This window comes from Psammomys obesus, unplaced genomic scaffold (genome assembly GCF_907164565.1).
Source record: "Psammomys obesus unplaced genomic scaffold, mPsaObe1.curated_primary_1811, whole genome shotgun sequence".
Taxonomy (NCBI): domain Eukaryota; kingdom Metazoa; phylum Chordata; class Mammalia; order Rodentia; family Muridae; genus Psammomys; species Psammomys obesus.
This window is the reverse complement of record NW_026596079.1, coordinates 24,530,671-24,557,661: the sequence shown is the minus strand read 5'-3', so window position 1 is coordinate 24,557,661 and position 26,991 is coordinate 24,530,671. Positions and strand designations below refer to the sequence as shown.

Here is a 26,991-nt window from a genome sequence, read left to right as displayed (position 1 = left end):
TGTGTGTGTGTGTGTGTGTGTGTGTGTGTGTGTGTGTGTGTGTGTGTCTGTTGAAGTGTGTGCACATGGAAGACATTCCTCAGGTGCTTCCCACCATTTTCATTAGTCTGGCACTTTTTAGGTAGGTGAAGGTGGCTGATCAGTGATTCCTGGAGAGCCATTCATTTCTGCTTATCCGGTGCTGGGATTACAAGTACATGTCACATACATGGCTTTAAAAAAATGGTTTCCAAGAATTAAATTCAAGCCTTTCTGCTTACCAGATATGAACTTTACTGACTGAGCTATCTCCCCAGCTCTTAACAAACACTGAACTGGCAAGTTTTATAGTTTTTATTTTCTCTGGATTTGTCCTAAGGGTACATGCAGAAAATGAAAGACAACATGTTCTCAAAACCCACTCATCTCAGTAAAAAGGGAGAGACTGGGTATTTCCAAGCAGAAGAACACTGAGGAAAACAATAAAGTTCTTGTTTTTCTGTTGAGAGATGAAGGGTGGACTTGAGGCTTCTTGATAGAAATAAACCAGCAAAAGAAAGAGCAGCTAAAAGTTTAGCAGCAATAGCAAGAGATTAAAAAAAAAGTCAGATATAAAATTCCCATCTGGAGTTGATGCTAACCACAGATGGGCACCAAAAAGTAATCCTTCAAAGAGGCTTGCGATTAGTTGAACATTTGTGTTTCCCACTCCCCAAACTCACATGTTGACACTTGAAGGCCCACTGTGAACTTCTGAAGAACAATATTGCTTCTAAGGATGTAACCAAGTTTAAATGTGGTTAAAAGAATGAATGTTACGTATGATAAGCCAGAGAATTCATTTTCGTTTTCTCTGTACGTACAATGAGGAAAAGTCATGTGAAGATATAGAGGGAAGCCATCAGTAATCCAGTAAGAATGTCTCTGATGCAGAATTTTACTAGCACAGTGGCTGTGAAGTTCTAAACTCCAGATCTGTGAGAAGATACATTTCTATTGGGTTAAGTTATCCACCCTATGATATTTTCTTGCAGTTCAAGCAAACCAACACAAGCCCCAAATTTGATTGAACCATGTACATTTTGGAGTAATTCATATCTTGGAGCACAGTTGAAAACAGTAGCGCAACTAAAGAGCCCAAATTCTGAGTGAAATACTGTATAGACAGAACAACCTTAGGCTTAAGAGTGAGGCCGTGGAAAAAAGCAAAGCAAGTGCAACTAAAATGACCCTCCTCCTCTGAGAGTGAGGATAGGTTAAAGACACATTTCCAGAGATGGATCCTTTCAAGGAACACAGAGGATTCACAGGCATGGAAAACCAGAAGAAACAGACTCCATTGAACTGGATAAACCAAGTCACCAAATAAGAAATGAACAACAACAATGATAACAACAAAACTGCAAACAAACAACAACAACAAAAATCCACAAGGAGTTTTATCTGCATCATGACAATAAACATTCTAAAGATTTTAGTTTTCAACAAAATCACAACACACAAAGAAACAGAAATAAATGCATGAATAGTGAAAAAAAAAACAAATAATAGAAAGCACCTTTAAAAGAATCTAAATGTTGGACTTATAATTAAAATGTTTTAATAGCAGCTTCTATAATGTATCAGAAGAACAAAATGTAATTATGTTAAAAGAATTCATGAGAGACTTGATGACAGTCTACCAATAGTGAATATTAAAAAAATGGGAATTATAAGATTAAAATATAAATTCTAGGGTTGAAAGGCATGTTAAGCAAATTTTTTTTAAAAAATTGCTAGAAGGGCCTAATAACAGACCTTTGCTATTGACATCAACTGACAGAAAAAAAAAAGTAAGTGAGCTTGAAAATTAAACAATAATTATTATGTACTATAATGAAAATAAGGAGAAAAGTTAAAGAAAAATGAACAGAACATTACAGAAATGTGTTACATGGACAAAAATTACTAACTCATACATACTAGCAGTACTAGAAGGAGAGAGAAACGTATGAGTTATACCCCTAAATCCCCCAAATTTGGTGACTATTACTGTGTAGTTTATACTTAGTGAACTCTAAGAGAAAGAGCATCTAGGTATGGTGGTCCATGCCTTTAATGCCAGCACTTGGGAGGTAGAGGTAGGTGGATCTCTGTGTGTTTGAAGTCAGCCTGATCTACATAGTGAGTTTGGAAATACCCAGGGCTACACAGAGAGACCCTGTGTCAAAAAGCCAAAAATTAATTAGTGCAAGTTCTTGGGGAGGCCAAAAGAGGGTACTGGGCCCCTATGAAGTTACTGGTGGTTGTGAGTTGCCTGACTTGGTAGGTGGCTATGAGCTCCCATGTGCTCAGAGCTGAAACCAAGTTCTTCGGGACAAAGCACCACCACAGATCTCTCTTCAGCCCCAAGGAGAATTTCTTTACTCTCGTAAAATGGAATGTCATAATTATGAAGCCTGAAAATATTCCAGAATAGACAGAAGATAACTGTGTCTAGGTTCATTGCTTCTAATCAACATTGCACTGTGTATGCTAGCCGGGACTTACTTCTGTGCACAAAAACTAAGTGAGAGACTAGATTAGAAAGAAAAAAATAAAAACTCTATTTCCAAGTGATTATATATTTTATCTATAAAAACACTAAAAAAAAATACACTGGGAAAGTTTAGAGTTAGTAAGTTCGGTGAAGTGGTGGTAAATGATAAGTGCAAATGCGTGTTTCCTCCCACACCCCAGCTCCTGCAACCAATGACTCTGAAGCTTAAATATGTTTACAGAATCCTAGGCCAATATAGCTAGGCATAACTAATAGCCCATTTGTTCTGTCCTTAGTTCTGCCACGTGGCTGGTTACCTCTGCTCAGTTTCATACCTCCATCTTCTTCAGAATCCCCGGGTGAATACTCCACTTCTCGCTATTTTTCCAAAGTCCCAGGCCCCCTCTCCAGAATTCCCACCTCCTTATTTCTTGCCTCAGCTAACAGGCCATTGGCTTTTTATTGACGGGCGATGCTTCTATACAGACACAAGAGATTCCTTCCTCAGATAAATACAAATGTAGTTGTGTTTTTGTATAGGAATAACAAAACCCCCTGAAAACAAAGTTAAAAAACAATTCTACTTACAATGACATACACACACATTGCCTAAGAGCTCATTAAACAGGGGCTGAGGATACGGCTCACTGATCAAGACTTGGGTTTCATTCCTAAAACCCACAAGCAGGCTCACAACCACCTGCAACTGTAGTCTCCTGGGGATCCAATGCTTTATTTTGGCTTTTGCATGTGGTACTCATGCATGTGATACATAGACATCATACATGCAAGCAAAACATTTATACTCAATAAGTTAGAGATAAAAAAAATCACTAAATAAATAAAAATGCTCAAATTTATACTATAATTTACAAAACATGGTAGGACTTAAAGAATTCAATTAGAACATAACCCATGTTGGTAGAGTGGAAGAATTAATTTTGTTAAGATGTCAAATTTTAAAAACTGATATGGGAACTCAATATAATTATGACAACACACAAGATGCCCTTTAAGACAAATTAAGAAACAGACACCACAGTTTATATAGTAACGAAAAGGAATAAGAACAGACCAACCCTCTTAAATAAACATGGAGGTCTGTCTTAGTGAGAGTATCTCTTGCTGCGAAAAGACACGATGACCACAGCAGCTCTTAGAAAGGAGAACATTTAATTGAGGGTGGCTTATAGGTTCACAGGATAGTCCATTATCTTTATGGCAGGAAGCATGGTGGCACACAGGCAGACATGGTGCTAGAGAAGTAGCTGGGACTTCTACATCTGCATGTGTAGGCCTCAGGAAGAGACAGAGACACTGGGCTTAGCTTGAGCTTCTGCCGCTTAAAGGTCCTCCCCCTATGACACACTTCCTCCAATGAGGTGATACCTACTCCATCAGGGCCACTTGTCCTAATCCTATCAAATAATGCCAGATCTTTTGTGTCTATGAGGCCATTCAAACTACCACGTTTTACATCCTGGACCCCATAGGATTCTGACCATATCATAATGCAAAACGCATTTATTCCAACTTCAACTGTCCCCATTGTCTGTAAGTCTCACATAACAGTGTTTAAAAACCTGAAGTTCAGAGACTCTTCTAAGACTCAAGGCAAACCTCTTAATGGTAACCCACTGTAAAATCAAAATCAGAATACTTCCAACATGCAAGGTCACAGGATATATATGGGAGAAAAGGGAGCGTAATGAAAAAATACTGGACCAAAGCAAGACTGAAAACCAGCTGGGCAAACTCCAAATTCTCATCTCCACGTCTGATGTCAAAGCGCTCTTCAGATCTCCAACTCCTTTCGGCTTTGTTGACTGCAACATACTACATTCTCTTGGGCTAGTTACACTTCCTACTGGCAGCTTTCCCCAGCAGCCATCCCATGACTCTGGCATTGCGAACATCTTGGAGTCTCTAGGACAGTTCTGGCTTCACATTCACAGCTGTATGCAATGGCCTATTTGGGCCTCCGTACAGGGACATCACCGACATATGTCTGGCCTCACTGGCTATCCTTAGTTGCAGAGGGAGATTCCAATACACACACCCTCCTCTTTTTTTTTTTTTTTTTTTTTTTGTATCCTTGACTCTAAAGTTAGAAACAAGTGGCAGAAGTTGCCAAGTTCTGCTGCTTTCTGGGCCTGGAGCACCCCCCACCCCACCCCATTCATCAGCTTTCTGCTTTCAATGTTTTCTTCACTGCCTAAGCTTGGCTGTCCTGGAACTCCTTCTGTAGATCAGGCTTGTTTTGAACTCAGAGATCTACTTGTCTTTGACTTCTGAATGCTGGGATTAAAGATGTGTGTGCCACCATATCTTTAAATGTTTCTTTAATTCAGGAAAAGTTTAGGTGGCCCTAAGCTTTTCTTTAATTCCTTTTCACAAGCTGGAAGCTTAGCTGGGTAGGGTCTTGGTTGGGGTCACCACTCTCTTTATTCAATTTCGCATGAGGCTTTTCTTTAATCTGTTTCTACTTCCTGGTGCCCCTTTTGCCCTGCAGACTATCAAAGCAGATGTTGAGACTTATGGCCAAACTTTGGGCAGAATGAAGGGAATCTTATGAAAGAAGTGGGAAATAATAGTTAGATCTGGAGAGGACAGGAGGTCCACAAGGAGAGCAACAGAACCAAAAAATTTGAGCACAGGGGTCTTTCTTGCGACTCATACTCCAACCAAGTACCATGCATGGAGATAACCTAGAACCAATGCACAAATGTAGCCCATGGCAGTTTAGTGTCCAAGTGGGTTCTATAGCAATGGGAACAGGGACTGTCTCTGACATGATCTGATTGGCCTGCTCTTTGATCACCTCCCCCTGAGGGGGGAGCAGCCTTACCAGGCCACAGAGGAAGACAATGCAGCCACTCCTGATGAGACCTAACAGACTACAATCAGAAGGAAGAAAAAGAAACCCTCCCCTACCAGTGGACTTGGGGAGGGGAGTGTGTGAAGAAAGGGAAGGAAGGGAGGGGTTGGGAGGGAAAGAGGGAGGGAACTAGAGGGGGGATACAAAGTATAATTAAAAAAAATAAAGTATAAAAAATTAATAAAGTATAATTTTAAAAACAACAACAACAACAACAAAAAAAACGAAAAAGCCCCTTTTCTTTTCAAACTGTGCATTTTATTTTATTTTTTTCTTGCGCAGCTTGCTCTTTTCATATAGATCTGTATAAGCACGGTTACTAATAACCAAGGAACACTGTCAAGACTTGGTTGTCTGGAAATCCCTTCAGCCAAAAGCTGTTAATACACAACTTTCCAATTTAGCTTCAGGAAGACCTTTCAAAGAAAGGCAAAAAGCAGCTATATATTCTTCACCAAAATACCATAAGAATTTGACTAGGCCAAATATTAATATTCTTCTCTGAAACCTCATAAACTGGACCTTCGTAGTTCAAATCATTCTCAGCACCATTGTCTTCCGTGTTCTTGCTAGAATGGCCCATTAAGTCCTGCTTAAAGCATTCAACTGCTTTTCTAATCTAAAGTCCACATTCTTCCAGGAAGAAACAAGGTCAGGCCTATCATGGTAACACCCTAGTCCTTGGGACCAACTTCACAAGTTATCACATACTCTGCTTTCAAAAGTTAACATTTGGTTATCCCCATAATAGTCATGCCACTATTACTCTAGAGAGCACATTTTTTTCTTTTCATCCAGGTAAACTCACACACAAAAAATGTCACACAGAAAAAGAAGACATAAATGTAGGAGAAGCAAGAGGATTTCAGTAGTAAAGAGACAAAAGAGAGAGTAATAAAACAAGTGAAATTTATTATGTATGTGTATGAAACCAGCAAAGAACATAAACACGAAGAAAGGTAAATAAATACACAGTTAAATTAACATGTGAGACCAGCATAAATGTACATATAAACCAACTGGATGGCTCAATTGCCTGTCAACAGGATTTTTTTTCAACATACTTTTTGGGGGCAATTAAATATTCATGAACAGAAGAAATAATTTGCATATGTTTCTGACACCATACTAATAATTTTCACTAAAATGGATTATGGGCATTAAGGTAGGGTACTAAAATTATATAGTTACAAATCTTCTAAGAGAAAACAAGTATAAACCTATGAATCTTGGATTAGAAATGTTTTCTTGATAAGATATGTAAGACATAAATATTAAAATGGTATAAATTTAAAAAACAATGAAAGAAAACATTTTGTTCTGCAGACAATAGTGTAGAGACAATGCCTGCTCTGCACAGAGTTGATGGGGGTAGACTTTGTTCTACTCTAAGCTCTAGGACGCAGCATGGGTAGATTTCAGGCAGTTACATGTAAGGAGGTCAGTGCTAATAGTCCTTTGCATATAGTGCCCCAGGTCCCATTTGACAAAAATGACTTGCTCCAGACTCTCGGAGAGAGAGATTATTATTTTTCTTGTTGCTGTGACAAATACCTAACAAAAGCAAGTTCAGGGAGCAAGGATTTAGCTTTAGCCACGGCTTCAGGAGATTTCTGTATTTCGTGACATGGCAAAGTAGCTCCATTGTGACAGGAACATTCACCTGGAGCACTCAAGGCTGTTCTACCAGGAAGCACAGAGAAAGACCAAAGTTAAGGAGGAACTATAAAATTCACAGACATGTACTAGAGCCCACTTATGCAGCCAAATCCTATATTTCAACCTTCAGAACAGTTATAGAAAATAGAAATCAAGAAATGGAACACAAGAGCTTGTGGGGAACCCTTCAAATCATGGCAGATAACTTCTCCACTTGCATAGGAAAACCCACAAATGTAGTCTGCTAAACTCCATCAAGCATGTCAGGTGAGGAGGGAAGAGTCTGAGGCTGAAGCATACCTTGAGAAGGAGAGACAGGCTCTGGAGCCCTGCCCAATAGTTCTTCAAGCTTGGGCACCTCTGGGTGTTTTCAGTAGCAGAACCAACAATTCTCATGCATTACTTTTTCAACACAGTTTTTGTTTTCTATATGTACAACTCAAAACATTCTAACCAATATGGACTCTCACTGTATGAAAATGTATATCTATACGCTGCAACACTGTCCAGTGAAATATCAGTATTTGTGTTTGGGAGGTATGGTTACCAGTAATTTTCATGTGCTTTGTGCTTTTTTGTAATTTTATCTTCTCTATAATGAAAATCAGCTATGTTAGCTTTCAGAACAAAATAAAATATGACAATAATTAGCGTGATCCTAATACTTATTTGCTAAGCCAAAACCATCAAAGTTTAATTCCAGATGGTGATAATCCAAATGACATAGGCTTCAAATAGAAGCTAATTTATAATTTGAGCTTTGAGAAATAGAGAACATCGTTAGTGTTCTCAAATAAGTTTATTGAATTTAAAACATCCTATTAGTTCAAGCTCCATGGACAGTGTCATCTGCACCAAAATAAATTGATTTTAGGTAGACTGATATTAAAACAGCAACTAGTATGTGGCATGGTGATAAAACAGTGGGTTTTTGTTTTGTTTTGTTTTTGTTTGTTTTGTCTTTCCCTTTTGTGCCTATTTGACCTCACATTATCTTTCTGAAACATACTTATCTCAGTTAAATACTATGAAATGATTCAGTTGGGCAAAATTTTATCAATAGTCTCTCCATCTATAATTCTATGGAAACCCCCAAATTAAGCTCATGTTGGAGCAGGATCAATGTTTATTATTACGCACAAGTAGAATCTAGATTTCATCATAACAGTGAGTGTTTGATGTAAGTTTTCTGCAAATGGGTGCCTGAGGGTCCCCATGAACTCAACCTGGAGAAGTATTGTGTACGGCTGTACATTAGCTATACCTTACAACCTACCCTGATGATGGTGGTGGGTTCAGCAGCACAATATCCAGAATCTTTTAATGAAACAACTGAGAAAGACTTGCCTTTAAGTACGTCTATTTCTTTTCTTCTATTCCCATAGCCCAGCAAGGGCAATGCTTGACAGCCACTGTGAGTTTGGAAGGAGATGTAAAAAGAGCCCTGATTTATAACTCCTTTGCTGATTTGCCAATGTCCTAAGAGCCTCATAGGGAAAGGGTTGGGCTGCCAGGAAGTGTGTGTGTTTGCAACCATGTTCACTTCTTGCTCCTGTCAAAATCATCCTCAACAGAGAACTTCGACAGAAACCTGTGAATAAAGATCAGTGTCCTGGAGACAGGCCAGAGCAGCCAGAGGCAGGAGGCATCCATCACTGCCACAGCAGCAACAAGGCCACAGAGAACAGGTCGAGCAAGCAAGTGCATGCTAAGTGGAGGCTCTGTGCTGCTTCAGCAATATGCTTCATCTTTATGCTGGCAGAGGCAGTGGGTGAGTGCTGCCCAGGAAAGCTCTTGCCTACCCTGCAAACTAGAGAAACCCTGCATCATGGTGGGAAGAACAACCAGGCTCTTATTTTAAAGAACTATGTAATGTTTCCTGCATGTTTAGAATGATAACAGGCACATGGTAGTCAAGTTGAAAAATAGAAGAAAAGAAGTCATTCAAATGATAACCTCTAATAACACCATAGAGTATTTCCTACAGCACATCTTCTGTGCATAGCTCGTGGATTTTTTTTTCTTTTACATTATTGAGACCATGCTGAATATTATTATCTATGCTATCAAATACTGTTTAAAATATTTTTTATGCCAAATGATACTTGCCACTATAATTCACATAAGCATTTCTATATTGTTAGACATTTAGGGAGATTTTTTTTTCCTGCTTCTACATTATACTTCAATGAAGAAAATCTTGATAAAATTATGCCTATACTTCTATTTAATCCCTTGAAAAGGATTCTTAAAATGGAAATAATTGAAGTAATTCATTGAAAGATGTGAATAATTTTCTTACTCCTTGAATCATTCTGTCAAAGCTATATCCAGACATATGAAATGATTCAACAGTATGGAGGATCCTCATAAAAGTGATTTTCCATCCAACTCTTTAAAAATCTTTGTTGCAACTGGAGAGATAGTTCAGTGGTTAAGAGCACTTGTTTTCAGAGGACTTGAGTTCAGTTCCCAGTATCCATGTTGGACAACTCACAACCACCTGTAAATACAGCTCTAAAGGGTCTGACACTCTCTTTTGAAACACACACACACACACACACGCACGTACACAAACACAATAAAGTCTTTGTTGATGTATATATGAGTCCTATAGTAGTCACTGCTTCAATTACTAGTTAGAATATTTTACACACTTATTAGTTGAAAGTGTTTAGTCCTGTATCATCTACTTCCATCTTATTGCTTTTTTTTTTGTCTTTTTACTTTTTCTATAATTTATTCACTTTATAATGTAACTGTAGCCCCCTTCCTCATCTCTTCCTGGTTCCATGGTCTCATCTTCCCTCTCTCTTCTTCCCCTACCTTCCTTCCCTAGTCCACTGAAAGGGGGAGTCCTATGCCCCTGCCATCTGACCCTAGCCTATCAAGTCTTATCAGGACTGCTGTGATCCTGTTCCTCTGTGGCCTGGGAAGGCCGTCCCACCAGAGGGACGGTGTGATCAAAGAGCAGGCAATGGAGTTCATGACAGAGGCAGACCCTGCTCCCCTTACTCGGGAACCCACATGGAGACTGAACTACCAATCTGATACATTTGAGTAGGTGGTCTACGTCTTCTCCATGCATGGTCCTTGGTGGTTGTATCAGTCTGCAGCGCCCCCTTAGCCCAACATTTTTGGCTTTGTTGGTCTTCTTGTGGAGCTCCTATCTCTTTCAGGTCCTTCTGTCTCCCCACTCTTCCACAAGACTTTCTGAGCTTTACCCAAAGTTTGGCTCTGTGAGTCTCAGCATCTGCTTCTATCTCCTGCTGGGTGGAGTCTTTCAGAGAAATTTATGGTAGGCGCCCATCCAGTTCCTTCTCTTCCACCGATTCCAGTGTCTATCCTGTTTGACATTCTGAATGAGAATTAAGCATCTTCCCTAGGGTTCTCCTTATTTTTTTAGCTTCTTTAGATCTGTGGATTTTAGTATAGATATCCTATTATTATAAGTGAGTATATACCATCTGTGTCTTTCTGGTTCTGCATTACCTCACTCAGAGATAATCTTCTCTAGTTTCATCCATTTGCCTGCAAATTTCATGACTTCCTTGTTTTTAATAGCTGAGTATTATTCTGTTGTGTAAATGTACCACAGTTTCTTTATCAATTCTTCGGTTGAGGGGCATCTAGGTTTATTTTCAGATTCTGACTATTACAAATAAAGTTGCTATGAACATAACTGAGGAAATGTCCTTGTTGCATAGTGGAACATCTTTTGGATATATACCTAGGTCTGGTATAGATGGGTCTTGAGGTAGTTCTATTCCCAGTTTTCTGAGAAAGCATCATATTGATTTCCAAAGTGGTTGGGCAAGTTTACATTCTCACCATCAATGGAGGAGGGTTCCCCTTATAACTGCATCCTCTCTGGAATGTGTTGTCACTTCAGATTTTTATCTTAATCATTCTGATGGGTGTAAGATGGAATCTCAATCATTTTGATTTGCATTTCCCTGATGATTAAGGATGATAAATGTTTCTCAGCCATTAGAGATTCCTCTATTGAGAATTCTCTAAACAGAAAATGTGCCCCATTTTTTAGTTGGATTATTTTGTTTGTTGGTGTTTAATTTTGTGAGTTCTTTATATATTCTGGATATTAGCCCTCTGTCGGATATAGGGTTGGTGAAGATCTTTTCTCAGTCTATAGGTTGTTGTTTTGTTCTGTTGACAGTGTCCTTTGCTTTACAGAAGCTTTTCAGTTTCATGAGGTCCCACTAATTAATTTTTGATCTTAGAGCCTGAGATGTTGGTGTTTAGGAAGTTGTCTTTTGTGGCAATGAGTTCAAGACTCTTTCCCACGTTTTTCTTCTGACAGATTTAGTATGTTTTGTTTTATGTTGAGTTCTTTGATCCACTCGGATTTTAATTTTGTGCAGAGTAATAAATAACGGTCTATTTGCGTTTTTCTACATGTAGACATCCAGTTAGACCAGTACCATTTGCTTTGAAGATACTACCTTTTTTCCATCATATGCTTTTGGCTTCTTTGTCAAAAATCAGATGTCTGTGTGTGTTTATTTCTGGGTCTTTGATTTGATTCCATTGATCCACCAGTCTGTCTCTATGCCAGTACCATGTAATTTTTATTACTCATGCTTTACAGCACAGCTTGAGATCAGAAATGGAGATATGTCCAAATGATCTTTTATTGTACAGGATTGTTTTAGCAATTCTGGGTTATTGTTGTTGTTTTTTTTTTTTTCATATGAATTTGAGAATTGTTCTTTTAAGGTCTGTATTTGCAGCTCATATAATAGTATACATGAGTGACCCCCAAAATTTTACCAGGGAACTCCTACAACTCATAAACACCTTCAGCAAAGTGGCTGGATACAAATTAAAGAAAAAAAAGAAAAAATCAGTAGCTTTCCTGTGTACAAAAGACAAAGAGGCAGAGAAAGAAATTAGGGAAACATCACCCTTCACAATTGCCACAAACAAACCGTAAAGTATCTTAGTGTAACTCTAACCAAGCAAATGAAAGACTTGTATGTAAAAATGTCAAGTCATTGAAGAAAGAAATTGAAGAAAATATCAGAAGATGGAAAGATTGTCCATGCTTATGGATCAGTAGGGTTAACATAGTAAAAATGGCCATCCTACCAAAAGCAATCTACAGATTCAGTGCAATTCCCATCAGAAAACATCTTATTGCCTTCTTAGTTGAGAATTTTTCAAATTATTTTATTTATTTCTTGGAACCACTTATGTTTTGTGATGTTAAGTCCAGGCTATAGTCTTTATAATTAATTTTTTAGTTTGTTGGTTGCCTTTTTATTTGTGCTTTGACTTGAAAAGATTAAAATTTTCTATAGGCAATTTAGGTTTTAAATAATGGTAAATATGACACTTTCACTCTGAGCTGATTTTTTTTTTACTTGATAATCTCTACCCATTTAGAGAATAAAGACATTTTAATACATTTTCTTCAGTTTTTTGCATGTAACTTTCACATCAATGTAAAATTAGATATTTTGCATTCAACAAAGACTAAAATACCTTTTCTAAACAGCTAAAAAGTTTTTCAACATCATGGTATAATTATTTTCCCATTGATATTTAATATATTTTATCATGTATTAACCTTTTATAAGTAACAAAGTGTTTCTGATTGTTCTTTGATCTGAGTTTCTATTCTCTGGCAGTAATATAATATGATTTAAACATTACAATATCTGTTGTCCCCTCTAATTATCAAAAAAGTACAATGGTTATTAATTTCTGTTTGTTAAATTAAACACAAACTCATTCTGTTCTTAACCAATCTAATTATGATATTATTGTCATGTGAGTTAACAGAAAAATATAAAATATATTTATTAATAACTAAAATTTAGCTGTAGTTTTCTGTCTTGATGCATTGTAAGCTTCTTGAGTCCTAGTTGCATGAGTTAATGTGTAAAACTGATTTTTAATAATTTTATTTTAATAAGTAAGCCATATGGTTTGTAGTCATCTCTTCTAGAGAACGTTTTAGCTGCTTTTTTAATTTGTACTTTAGCTTTTGTCTCATTCACTGGTAAACTCAAAATTTCTCCTTCTTCAGTACTTTTTTCTCTCCTATAGTTTTTCTAAAACCATTCACCTAATGGAAAATTTCAAAATTATTTCCTACAATGGGATGTGATGGCTTTCTCTTTGAGTTCCTCGGCTTGAAGCTTTCGGAATTCAGTGTTGTCTCATTTTTCCTCCAAATATGTAAAAGAAAAGTGTAAGTTACCTATACATGGGATGATGATTCCCTTTACAATTAAACAACTTCTCCATTGTTTAGCACTGCTTCCAATGTTTTAGGGACTCCTTTTCATTCCATTACCTAGAGGCAAACAGAAATAAGTAGAAAAAGAAGAATAGATGAAAATAGGTTCTACCTAGCTTCTTTTTGCACTGTAGTTTTTAGCTACCAAAACCAGCTATGTTTCTTCTGGCTGTGGAGTTTTCTCATATTTAGAATTTTAGAGCTTTTGAAAATCAGATTATGACTGTAGATCTATTAAGTGCAAAACAATTTGACACATAATTTTAGTCAAAATTTATAAAGAAGATCAGTACCACACAGTTTCTATACCAAAGCTATATCTTTTGAGGAAAGAGATTGAAAGTTTAAGTTGCAAAATAGTTTGCTTTAGGTAATAGGCAGTTCTGATCCAGAACACGCTCTTGAAAATCCACCAATATCTCACAAAAATGAACACACACACACACACACACACACACACACACACACACTGAGAGAGAGAGGGAGAGAGAGAGAAGGATACAATGAAAGGGAAGAGGATGAAATATATACATACATGTACGCACATACACGTGTGCATGCACATATATGTCTACAGCATATTTAGATGTATAAATAGATGATATATTATACAACTAGAATGTTCCACCCCTTCCTTTCCTCTTAGAAAGCTTTCTGTTTCTTTGTCTTGTTTATTTGTTCTGGCTAAAGCCTTTTAAACACACCCAGTAGAAGCGGCAAATGTGGGTTTCTCGGTTTGCTCCTGATCTCAGAGGAAAACCTTTCCCCCCTTCCATCTTGTGTAGTGTGAGGCTGTGTCACCTGTAGCTTTCGTTTTGCTCAGCTGTACTCCTACTGTTCCTAATTTGCTGTTTGCCATTTTGTTTTAAAATATCTTATTTGAGGCAGGCGTTTATGTATCCAAGTGTGTGAGTTCTGCTCTGACTCTTAAAGTAACAAAAGATTTCCTCAGGAAAGAAATATAATGGACATTGATTGATACTTGCTGAGTGAACATCAAGCTGATTACTGTTCTAAACACGGCTCTTATCACACTACACCCATCTTCAAAAGTCCTCAGCACGTTCCCTTTGCTTGTTGAGCATGGGGCTAAACTGACAGGGCATATGTAGCTGGAAGAGACTTGTGCAGAAGCTGTGTCTATGCCAGACCCCACTTTGTTCTTCCAAATGAAAAGTGATCAATATATTGGAAGTTTTAGACATCTAAGAAAAAGAAAAGAAATTTCTTTCCTTGAAATATCTTTTGAGATACTCCACAATCAGCCTACCATATAAATTAGTAATGTTTTTCTCTTGCCACATCCTTACATACTTACTCAGTTTTAACTCAAAGAGATTATTCATTCTCTGTGAAATAAATCTATGCTTTAGGGTCCTAGTAGCTTTTGTCTTTTTGTTTAAATACAAAAGTCTTCTCTAAGTTTCACTCTCATTAAAGGCCTGGCCATCATTCAAGACCCCAGTCCTCAGCAGACCTATTGCTTGAAGTCAGATAAAATAATGATTATTCTCAAGACTTCTTAGGGGAGTCTGGAAAGTCCTTACTCAGGATATGGACTCTGAGCAAGGCCTAAAGGGTAAATTAAGAAGTTTCCAAATGAAATGTAAAATTATATTTTGATAGAGGGCCAAAAGTGATGTAATTATATTTAAATTAAAAATGTATAAAACAGTCTATAAAATCATAAACATATGGCTGTGGTCTGAGAGGTGGCAGTTCTCAGGCTCTATCTTCAGTTATCTCTGTGGGCATGTCTGAAACAGGACAGGGAGTAATACCTATAGAGGTGCAGGCACAGCAGCTTAAGGGACATGGATATTTCTGTTCATCTTCCTTTCTCATTGTCTACCATGGCTATGAGCCTGATCCTCTCAAAGCATTTCTAGTCTTCATATAAAGAGGATGAATAAAAACTTACTCTCTTTCCTCTAGAAGTATTAACGTGGAATAATGCAACCCAGCAGCTTCCAGAAATCCATCTACATTTTACCTGCCTTCAATAATATGCTTCAGTGACATCTTTTGATCCTTAGATTAGGACACATCTGCTCAATTATCCCCAGATTCATTTTCATTTATAGAAGCTAATAACATATGTCTGTTGTTTAATCTAATATAGATTAAGCTTTTATGACTCTGAAAAAAGACCTGAAAGAGACTACCTAAACCAGACTGTGTCAAAGACACAGCTAGAGTAGTAATTGGGGGTCCACCTGGGAAAGCAGTTCCTTTAGCAGAGCTTGCTTTGCAACTGGTATTTAGAATAGGAGAGAATCAGGCCATCGGAGTGCATCTGGTGAGTTACTGCCACAGTGTGCTGAGCAGTGTGGGGGAAGAAGGAATGAAGGAGAAAGGCACAGTGTAGTCACTTTTGGCTCTTCGGAGCTATCAAACTGGGGCTGTGTTGGTTTCTTGTAAAAATTCTTCATTGTTCAAAGGCCATAAAGAAAGGGGTGTTAATATTGCAGATGTGAACACACATCTCTGTTTGAAAAGATAAAGTGCAGACACTGGGAACTCAGGAAAATAAGCTCAAGTGTGTCATTGCTGGAAGCAATTGATGGTAGGCAGGGAGAGGCATCTGAGGTACCATTTTCAGTGTTACATAAGGATGAGGAAGAAGGATATTGCCAGGCAGTGATGCAGAGCTGGAGCAGGATGAGGAAGACACACATTTGAGAGTGAGAATTTGTCTTGCTAAGAGAAAGATGTAGCTGTGATGCGTGACATTCACATATTTGATTATTAGTTTTTTATTATTTGCTTTGTTCTGACAGTATCACAGAGACTCAGGTCACAAACAGTTTTGGTTTAAAATATTTACCCTTTGAGAACTTTGTACATGATCACTAAATCTACATCACACTGCCCTTCCTATTTCTCCGTCTAATTCCTCCTGTGTCTGTCATCCCAATTCAGGTCACATATTTTTTGAGGTTCCTTCAAATTAGGAAAATGTAAAAATAGGACCCTGAAAAGTATGGTGTATTTTAAATACTTGTTAAATAATAGCTGAAATTTTGATACACCCTACTAAATAGTACAGTGTAATAAAAGGTCACTCATAAACTAGCTAAGTCATTCTTATGTGAGAATTAACAGCATAGAATAGGGTAGCCCAGGAATGGATCCAAGGCTTTCTTGGTTATTTTTCTATTGGGATGGTAAGACACCATGGCCAAGACAATTTGTAGAAGAAAGAGTTTACTTGAGGCTGACAGTTTCAGAGGGTTTGAATTCATAACCATCATGGCAAACAGTGTGGCAGCAGGCAAGCAGGTTGGGCTGTAGCTGTAGCCGAGAGCTCATATCTCGAGACACAAACATAATGCAGAGCGAGCTAACGAGGAATGATGGAGACATTTGGAACCTCAGGGACACAACAAAGCCATGCTTCCTAATTTTTTTTTCTAACAGTCTTACCAACTGGAGACTGAATATTTAAACATATGAGCCTATATGGGGGTATTCTCATCCAAACCCCCACAAAAATTAATATCATCAGGTGAATGGTTCTTTTTCTCAGCATTGCCAGCACATCTGTCTTTTCATGGAAAGTGCCATGGGAATTTTTAGCCAAATGATTAAGTCTGAGGGGATCTGTGTCTAGGAGATGCAGGCTCAGTGTTGTACTGTCACCTTCAATCCACGGGGCGCAAGTGACCTGTTTCCAGGGCTGAGTCTTCTCTGGGACTGCGCTGTCTTGCTATGAGCTCATTCTGCACACATATTACATGGCTAGAAACAGAGCAGACAGCACTCTGCTTCATGTATTCACCATAGCTCCCTTCAATAATTACTGTGGTGTGGGATTTTTTTTAAAATTAGCACACCAAGTATTAAATTTCATTATAATATTCTGAAATATAATTGTTTGTTTATTCTATTGTCCCCGCTTCACCTTCTTGTCCCTGTTCGCCATTTATACGCTTCAACTGCTATATCCTCCTTTCAACTTTCTTGTCTTGTGTGCTGTATTGACCTCTTCTCCTTCGTCAATAATTCTTTTTTCCTCATTTCATGGTCTGCTTTCTAGTTTCATAGATTATACACATTTACACCCCTCCCCCCAACACACACTAAAAGCTAGGATCCTCATGTCATGTGATATTTGTCGTTCTGAGTTTATGTCACATAACAGTTTCCAGATCCATGTGTTCTAACCACCAGTTTCTTGTTCCCCCTAGGACAGCCTCTGTATTGCTGACAAAGATCTCTCTCAAACACAAATCTTAACATGCTTTAACCTTGCCTGAAATTCCTGATCTCCTTATCCAGTAGCACAACCTTCAACTTCCTTTGCTTGACATGGAACACTTCCTCTAGTGTCTCCAGCCCACCTGCTCAGTCTCATTTCCCATAATCCTCTGATATGGCTCTTTTCTTAATTTATTTCTTTTCTTTTCTTTTCTTTTCTTCTCTTCTCTTTCCTTTCCTTTCCTTTCTTTCTTTCTTTTTACAGAAAAGTGAAACATTCTTTTATTTCTTTTTTCTATGTTCCTGCTTATCCATGAAAGCCCACTATTTTCTTGCTAATTCTCAGTCCTTCTTTGAAAAGTTCCTGAATACAACAGTGCTCTGGTGTCCCAGGAAAGTAGCAAGTCTTCAGTGCAGTGTTAGGAGATCACTGAAGAAAGGAATTATAATTTGTTTACCTTTGTGTACTTTGCTTGTGCTACCATGCACAGCAAGGGCTCAATAAGTGCTGGCTGGATAGTTGAATTAATGGTCAATAATGCCTCATGCTTGCAGACGCAAATGCACGTGCTACCTCTTGCAAACAGCTTTCTCTGTAGCACCCGGCAGTGCCCATACTTTTCGGAAAAGTTCTTATTACCAGCTCTGATGGTTGGAAAATGATTGTGGGGTCCCAGGTCTCTGCATCAAAGCAAGCTTCTTGCCTTCCTGGTTGCCTCTTGACCAGCTGAGCCTGCTAAAGAATTCGTTCAATACTTTCTTCCCTTGACTTAGTGGGCAATTGCAGCATGGCACATAGAAACCTCATCATTCATGGTTGAGATGGTAGCATGCTGCTTATCTGCATGGAGTCATTCTCCAGGCAAGAAATAATGCATTATTAACACAGCTTTATTATCAGAACCAAGTTTGGCAGATAGAGGAACATTAGAGGATAATTGGAAGGACAGCTGATTTGTTAGCAAAATGTTGCCTTTTGGCTAATGAATCATTCCCGATTTTGCACCGACAGCTCTGTAACAAGCTTGAAGACTACTTTGCTTCAGACCATTAAACTTTGACAAATCAGTTATTAAGTACAGCTCGAGCCACCAGTCTGTGGGGATCATTGCAATTATAAGCCGTCTATGCATTTTTTTTTAATCATTAGGGGAGACAAGGTGAGTCAGATGATGAAGCGTCTGATGACTGACAGTCTCGGCTGCTTTGTAGTACACAAGGCAATAAACAGCTGCAGGAACAACTCATCAGTCAGCACACTCTCTTTGCCGGGAAAAGGTAGTGAGAGCAATAAAGGTTATTGCTTTCAAACAACAAGCCCTGTTCAGGAAGAAAGGACACAATTTTTCTTTAATTTCTCTTCTGGAGACTGGAGGTCTTTTAGAAGGAGAAACAGAGGGAAGGGGTAGGAGTGTCACAAATGGCCAGAAAATCAAAGTGGGCTCATGTGCCTGTGGTTTTTTAGCCTATGCTTTGTCAGACTGTTCATGCTCTTGGTATGTCCACTGGCTGGTGCCTCCATTTCTCCTTTCTGCTCTGCTCTCTCACTATTTAGAACACGGATCTCCAGTGCAGCTAGGTAGTATAATTCATCAGAACAAAGGGAAGCAGTAAAGACTGTGGTAAAATTACAAGTAAATAAGTCTGTGAGCCAGAATGCGATGTTGTTTTTCAGACAGAAGTTCAAGCCTACGGCCTGGATCATGAGACCCCATGAATCTAGTCAACACCTCTACAGCCATATGTACTTGTAGGCCTGTTCCTGAGGCTTCCTGCCTAGCCTAAGTGAGATGCTGTCTCTATTTCCCTCATCATGCCTCTCTCTGTGTGCTTCCACAACCTCAGAAATGACTCCCTTAACATTTATTTTTACGTGTTTAAATTTATTTGCTTTTGGAGGTCATGGTTATTTTTCACATTGGGGAAAAGAGGTGGTTTAATTTGAATTCAATAACTTTTTTTCTTCCTCAGTTGTGTGAATCTACTGTGCTTACTATGCACGTAAGTCCTAATTGCATTCCGAGCCTTTAGGCCAGTGTGTTGTCTTGTGCATCTCACAGGTGGACACGTTGCTGGGAGTCTGGCCGTTCTCACCGATGCTGCTCATCTCTTCATTGACCTGACCAGTTTCCTGCTCAGCCTCTTCTCCTTTTGGTTGTCCTCAAGGCCCCCTTCCAAGCTGCTGACATTTGGGTGGTATCGAGCAGGTAAAGTTCTGTGATTGTGCAATAGTGAAAGCAGAGCGATGCAGAGTCAAACAGAGTTTTAAAATCTGGAAGATAAAGAGCAAAGCCTTGTTCAGAAATTCCCTCTGGACCACAAGGCTGGTGCTTAGGAGAAAACAACCATGTGGGAATGTATGCTCTCAACATTAATTCAGCTGACAGCAAGATTACAGGAAGTTCCTCTGCTCCTGTGGGACAGCAAGAATGTTGTATCATGTCAGCAGCCACCCCATCCCCAGGGTCTTTGTAAAGCAACAACTAGAAAATTATTCTCTCAGTTACTCTGCATCCTTCCAAGAGAAGATGAAAGCAAAGTTTCTGCCATAACACAGATTAGAGCCACAGAGTATCAGGGTTAAGAGACTTGTCCCTCAAGAGTCACATATAAAATAGGGGCTTTCTCAATCACACCCAAGGTCACTCCTACATTTTGAATACTACCTTTGGATCTCATGTTGGAATTTAGTGGCTGTTGGTATGGTCTTGAGATGGGACTTCGTGCAGGCTTGAGATCTGTGCTTTCATTAGTGGGCCAATGCTGTCATTGTGGGAGTGGGATACCGGTAAGAAGGATGAGGTCTTGCCCTGTACATGCTTGCTCTTCTGCCATGCTATGATGTGTCATAGAATGTTTGCAAACTTTAAGAACCTTGGTCTTGTACTTCCCAGCTTCCAGAACTGTGAGAAAAAAAATCATTATGAATTACCTAGTCTATAGTATTTTGTTACAGCAGCAGAAAATGCACCAAGACAGCCACTCAGTGAATGAATGGCTCAGCTCAATACTTCTTCAGCTAATCATCAATAACAATAAAGTGGGAGAAGGAGATGACAAGAAAGAAGAGGAGGAAATAAAATTCACTCTTTTGTCCTCTCTTAGAGCTGCTTCTTTCATGGAGTGACTGTCAGCTCTTGCCCAGGAAGTGGCTAGACCTATGAGAAGTGTTCAGTGTCTGGGAAGTATTTACTATGGGTTGTTTTTAGCATCTTCCCCCCACCCCCACCGCATTGCAGCAGTACTTCCCGTCTCTGTGGTTTCTTATATTGGCTGGAGGAATTTCTGTTGGAATATTTTGTGTCAGAGTTGCAAATATGTAGTTACCGCTCTATGATTTTACACTGGCTGGCAAGTCAAGGAAAAGGGGAGCTGATGGCAACGCATGGGTAATCCTCATGGCCGGCCTTCGCAGTGAAAGTTGTCGGCACACACCGACAGTGTGCTCACTAACAATGGGGACTACAGGTTTAAGAGGTTAGAATACTACGAAACTCTGTCTTTCACACTAAGCAGTTTATCCGTGCAGGTGTTCTGGATTGCCTCCCTTCAACAGTTAGAGAGAAATAAACAGCAACAGGAAATTGGAGAGATTGAGTTTAGGGAACTCTTGTGCCTGCCACTGAACAAAGTACACTTGGAAGTCATGGAAGTTTGGTTGAAGGCTCAGCATTTGTTGGCACAAATTTCTACATGTGCTCCACGCTTTCTAGCACTAGAATGTTTCCTTTTTAAGGCAAAGTAGAGCGAGAATTTCACATCTCTGCTTAGATTATGCCCCCCTGACTATGGAAATCTATGATATTCTAAAAGACCAAGAGTGTTCAATAAAACTCTCTGCTTTTAGACAAAATATTTTGAAGTACAGGATACGATGTAAATATCGGGACTTTTAAGTGTGGCTAGTATGACTTAATAACAATATTTTTAATTTGATCTAATGTCTGATTAAAAGTCTGCACATGGTTGGTGGCTGCCATATCAAACAGTACCTCAGTGGGCCCTGTAAATCCACAGCCCAGTCTGGCCAATGTGCTGGCCTTGCTTAACTGTTTTCTTGGAAATCATGTAGCACCATGGAAGCACTTAGGATGTGTCCTCATGTGTTTCTTTTCTAACTAGTTGCTTTTGGATCCCTGCCGAATGTTTAGATCTCAGTGCTGGTCCTTGAGGTTGGTATGAAGGCTTTATTGTCCCAACTCCTGTCTCACTATATATTTCTTTTTTTTTTAAGATTTTATTTATTTATTATGTATACAATGTGTGTTTGCATGTACACCTGCATGCCAGAAGAGTGCACCAGATTTTTTTTTTTTATTTTAGATGGTTGTAAGCCACCATGTGGTTGCTGGGAATTGAACTCATGACCTCTGGAAGAGCAGCAGTGCTCTTAACCTCTGAGCCATCTTTAAACATGGGCTTAGTGTGGGACATGTTCAACTTGAACATACTGATTAATATCCCACATGCATAGGGATCATACTGCTCAACAGCTGTGAATCCTGTCCCTGTTTTCAGTTAAACAGAAACTTTTCAGCTTGATTCTCATTAACTTTGTCAAAAGGAGTTTTAAGCAATCTGAGTAGTTGAATAGTAATTCTTGAGAGTTTGTTTCATGTTCTACTAGTATCCTTGAGTTGCTTTAACCACATGGTTCCAACTGGATGGCTCAAAGAGACATTTACTATCTTAGGGGTATAGAGAAGCAGAAATATGAGAAAAAGAAATGACTGAAGTTGGCTTCTTATGAGGTCTGTCACTGAAAACCATACCTCTCTCAGACCTACTGCTGGTAGCTGTTGGCAAGCTTTGTTGTTCCTTAGTTCAAATATCTTTATTTTAGTTTTCATATCCTCTTGCACTCTCTGTATGCATATCTGTTTCCACATTTCCCCTTAGAATAAGTAAACGAGCCATATTTGATTATAGAAACACCTTAAACCAAAATGACTGGATTGTAACTATTCATGTGCAAAGATCCCATTTCCAAATATGATGACAATATGAGTTGTAGATGGATAGTATTTATACATACAAATCTTTGAGTGACAGAATTCAAGCCACACACATGCCAATTTGTATCCATATGCTATGTTAAAAATCTGCCTTATAGATAAGAGACTCTTACTCATAAAAAGCTACAAAGGCAGTTGTTGCTATACCATAAGAGTCTGATACTTGGAGGCCTAAATATCTGCATTAGCACTTTCTATTATGTGAAAAATGTTCCATGATGGATGAGCAGATGTTTTGAGTATTGCATGGATAATAATCACATACATTCTATTATGCATGAAACATAAAGTAGTTCATCAAACTTGTAATTTTGTGGAGAGCTTTATTTAGGAAGAAGCTAAGCATAAAAAGAAGTTAATTTGAGGAAAATACAAAGAAGCTAAGATAAATGGCACATGAATATGGGAAAACATGAAGATTGTATGTAAATGACTAAAGGCGGGAAGCAACAGCCATATAATGGGTAATAGTACATAATTTGGCTTTAAAGGGTCCTAGTATGTAGGAATAATGTAAAGAGTGTGTCCTAGTTGGTATTTACTGTCTTGACACAGCCTAGAGCCACCTGAGAAGGAACTCACAACTAAGGGATTGACCAGATCAGATAGGCCTGTGAGCATGTCCCAAGGAGTCTTGGTTGCTGTGGGAGACCTGCCTAATGTGTGTGGCACCCTTCCCTGAGCTAGTGGTCTTGATAAACCGTATAAGAAATAGAGCTTATTAAGTCCCATCAGGACTGCTTGGATCCTCTTCCTCTGTGGCTTAGCAAGGCCGCATCATCAGGGGTGAGTGATCAAAGAACAGGCAGCCAAGGTCATGACAGAGGCTGTGCCTGCTCCCCTTATACATGGACCCACATGGAGACTGAGATGCCTATCGGCCACATATGAGCTGGGGGTCTAGGTCCTCTCCATGCATGGTCCTTGGTTGGTGCATCAGTCTCTGCAGGACAGGGAGGAGTTAAGGGATGGGGCTACAATTGGAATATATAATGAACAAATTGTAAAAAAAAATTAAAAAGAAAGAAAATAAATAAAATCTTTACAAAAATCTAGCTAAACATAAGCCATCAAGAAGCATTCCTTCCTGGCTTCTACTTCAAGTTCCTGCTTGAGTTCTGGACTTGACTTTCCTAAATGATAGACTGTGGCTTGCAAGTTAAGCCAAATAATCCCATTCCTCTCCTAGGTTGATGTTTGTCACAGAAACAGAATGAAGCCAGGACAGTGAGTAGAGAATAGCATAATGGGATTCATCTGACTAGTGGCTCACAGGTTATCTGTAGACCATTGTAGGTTTTAAAAATCCATCTACAAGGCTGAGTGAAAGGATACGGCAAGGTATTAAGGAATGTCCATGTGAGCCAAAGTACTTTCTTCCTTAAACAAGCACCCTGAGATCTTTCTCATCTTCAAATATTAATGCAAATGTTTCCATTTGGATGTTTCTTTTTCTTGCAGTTACTCTTAAAAAGCAGTTAAAGTGCTTAGAAGCCCTTGAGTTTGTCTCTGTGTTTACAATATGTCGGGTTGGCAAATGAAACCCATTTTCATAAAGCACACTCCGAAGCCTTTCCTCTTTACTAGCTTATTCTTCTAAAGGTGCCAGTGCTGGCAAGTTGTAAATGTTTTATGATGAAATTAGGACTTTCTAAACACATTTTGCTCATTCATATCTCATTATTTCATCCCCCACTAATAAGTTTCCATCCTTTTAGCACCTGTATAAATTAAAATCCCCAAGGAGAACAGGGAGGGCAGGCAGCAATTAATACGTTCTAAAAATTTGCTGAAAATTACTCAGTAATAGGGAGCATAATGAGTTGTGATGTTCATGTTTTACAGATGCAATGCTAAAGTGCCTTATTTCAGTTCTCAAATCCATTCATGCTTCTGCTCCATGAATCACTGAAAGAAAAAAAAAGGATGAAGCCATTTTCATGGGCAGGAGAATCAAAGAGTCTATGGCTCTTGTGTGCAGAGTGGGGATGTGAAGGGGATATTCATGACACTTTCTGTGAATCTGACTCCCAGAGATCCTTGGTGCCCTGCTGTCTGTCCTTTGCATCTGGGTGGTGACTGGTGTGCTGCTGTACCTTGCCTGAGAGCGCCTACTGTATCCTGATTACCAGATCCAAGCCAGCATCATGATCATTGTTTCAGGCTGTGCAGTGGCAGCCAACATTGTGTAAGTCATTCCATACTGAGCATCTGTTTGGCTTATCTTCAGTCTTATCTAGAGAATTTTTTTTTAATATACTGTAACTATGAGGATGCTAAGGTTCTGACATGGTATTTGAGTGACACTAAGGAAATAATGTTGGTCAATAGAGATTAAGGAGTTTGAAAACATTGGCTACCACTGGTTACCATATTTGAAAGCTTCCACCATGCCAGAGACTGGGAAAGGGTCTTGTGATATACGTATAAAACTGAATTTTCACAATGTTCCACACCCGCAGAGTATAACAGGGAAACTCAGTGATGTTAAATAGGTAGGAGGAATTAGTATTCAAATCTAGATGGCTGAATTTGGAATTATTATGCCTTCTCTTGGGTGTTGATGATCCCATGGGATGTGGCTTGCAAATGGTTCAACCTCCGTTAGGTAAGTAGATTCTGAATTGCCAGATTGCTGAGTTGACAGAGACCTTAGAAATTACTTACTGTGGTGTGGATTTTGTGTTTAAATTATCTTCTGTAGCATCTTTATAAAGAGTTCTTCACCTTTGTATATTTCAACCAAATAAAAAATGGAGGCGTTTCTTCCCCCATCAACGTCTAGTTTGTCACTGTAACATGCTACGGCATGAAAAGCTGTTAGGGGAAAAATTCTCTTCCGCAAGTGCCTCCAGAAGGAATTCAGTCCTTCAAACCTGCCTCAGATTTCTCACCTCCAGAACAGTAAGATCATAAATTCATGCTGTTTTAAGCTCCCAAAGAATTGTGGTAATTTATTAGTTCAGTAAGAGGAAACTCACACACAGCTTGAGGATCCCTGCTACACAATGGAAACTGGCCTGAAACCTGAAACTTTGAATTATGTTTCAGGCTCAGAATTCTGGACGTTGGAGTGTTTTGGACATTTTGAATAGTCAACTGGTAATAATTAACTGCTAAATTTTATGTAAAAATAGTTAACTAGTAAATTGTATGTAAAAATTAGCATATGCATACGACTGCACGCATGTGCGTGCTCACACACACACACACACACACACACACACCATCACATTTTAAAACGCTTCTGGTTCCAAACATATAATTTTCCACTCTTCCCGCACAAACTGCTACATGTTATATGGTAGATTTGACAACAAAGACTTGACAGTGGCTAAAAAATTAGAATGATACTTACAAAGGCATTTGTTTGTTTGTTTGTCTGCTTGGAGAGGGCAAAATGGTATTTTTGCGATTGATAGATATATTAGCATTAATAGTTTGAAAATGTCTCCTCAGGTTATTGAAAGCTTTCATTTTAAGCTGCCATCTCTGAAGTGAGTTTTCTTGGCTTCCACCTTGAACCCAACAACTGTGAGGGTAATACATTTAGATAACTCCATTTTTCACCTAACAGTTTGAACCTAAAAACCTCTGAGCTGAAAGTTAAGAGTGATATTTAATGACTAGATCCTATCTGCAATTAGTTAACTTGAAACTATGCTTCATTTTTGAAGAAAATATACAGAGACATATGAATGTGAAACTATCTTGTCTAGGAGTTAAATACTCAGAACAGTTGTCCTGGTCACTGGAGGGGGTGTTATAATACCTTCTCTGCAAAGGAAACAATATGTCCTAAAGGAAGAATGAAAGTATTCGTTTCCAAAGAGTCCCATGTCAAGTAGGTTATGTCAAATCTATACAATGATGGTGGATCAACCAAATAAACATTGATCTAAGACCTGAAGGTTGGATCTTGATCTTCACAATACCATCCAGATTTTCTTTTTACTGCATTACTTTTGAACATTGACCTGACCATTTCAAGTATTTTTAATACATAGAAAGACTACCTAATTGGTTGTTCTGCCTTCCCTGAGCAAGCAAACAGATGGTTATTTGTAGATAAACATACAGAGTGACAAGAATGTTTCCTCCGGGAACTGAGAATGTAGACTTCAAGTGGTGCTAGACACTGATTTCAGAATATACAGGGATATCAAAACTGAAATTGTCCAAATCTGCTCTTTTGGGAGCCCAAAGATAGGATAGAAAGTTCCAACAGCAACCATGAAGAGAGTCTTTAATGAAAGTTGTAGACAGAAATATAAACTGAAGACATTTCTGCTTAATTTGCAAATTCAACCCAGTTGCTGTATATCTAAACTAGACTCCTCTGTTGGTCAACTATAGTGGCAATTTTAATGTAGGTGTGTGTGTGTGTGTGTGTATGTGTGTGTGTGTGTGTGTGTGTGTAATCCCTGTTATCTCTGCTGGGGAGATATCATGCCCAGTTTATAGTAAAAATATTTAA

General features: G+C 38.7%; 1 protein-coding gene across 1 annotated transcript in view; it reads left to right on the top strand.

Annotated features, from left to right (window-relative positions):
• Slc30a8 (solute carrier family 30 member 8) overlaps positions 1-26,991 on the top strand; it is a 38,772-nt gene that overhangs the window by 3,636 nt on the left and 8,145 nt on the right. The window contains 3 exon segments of the mRNA XM_055626520.1: positions 8,609-8,805; positions 19,560-19,706; positions 24,549-24,702. Of these exon segments, the coding sequence (XP_055482495.1) occupies positions 8,609-8,805; positions 19,560-19,706; positions 24,549-24,702 (498 nt within the window).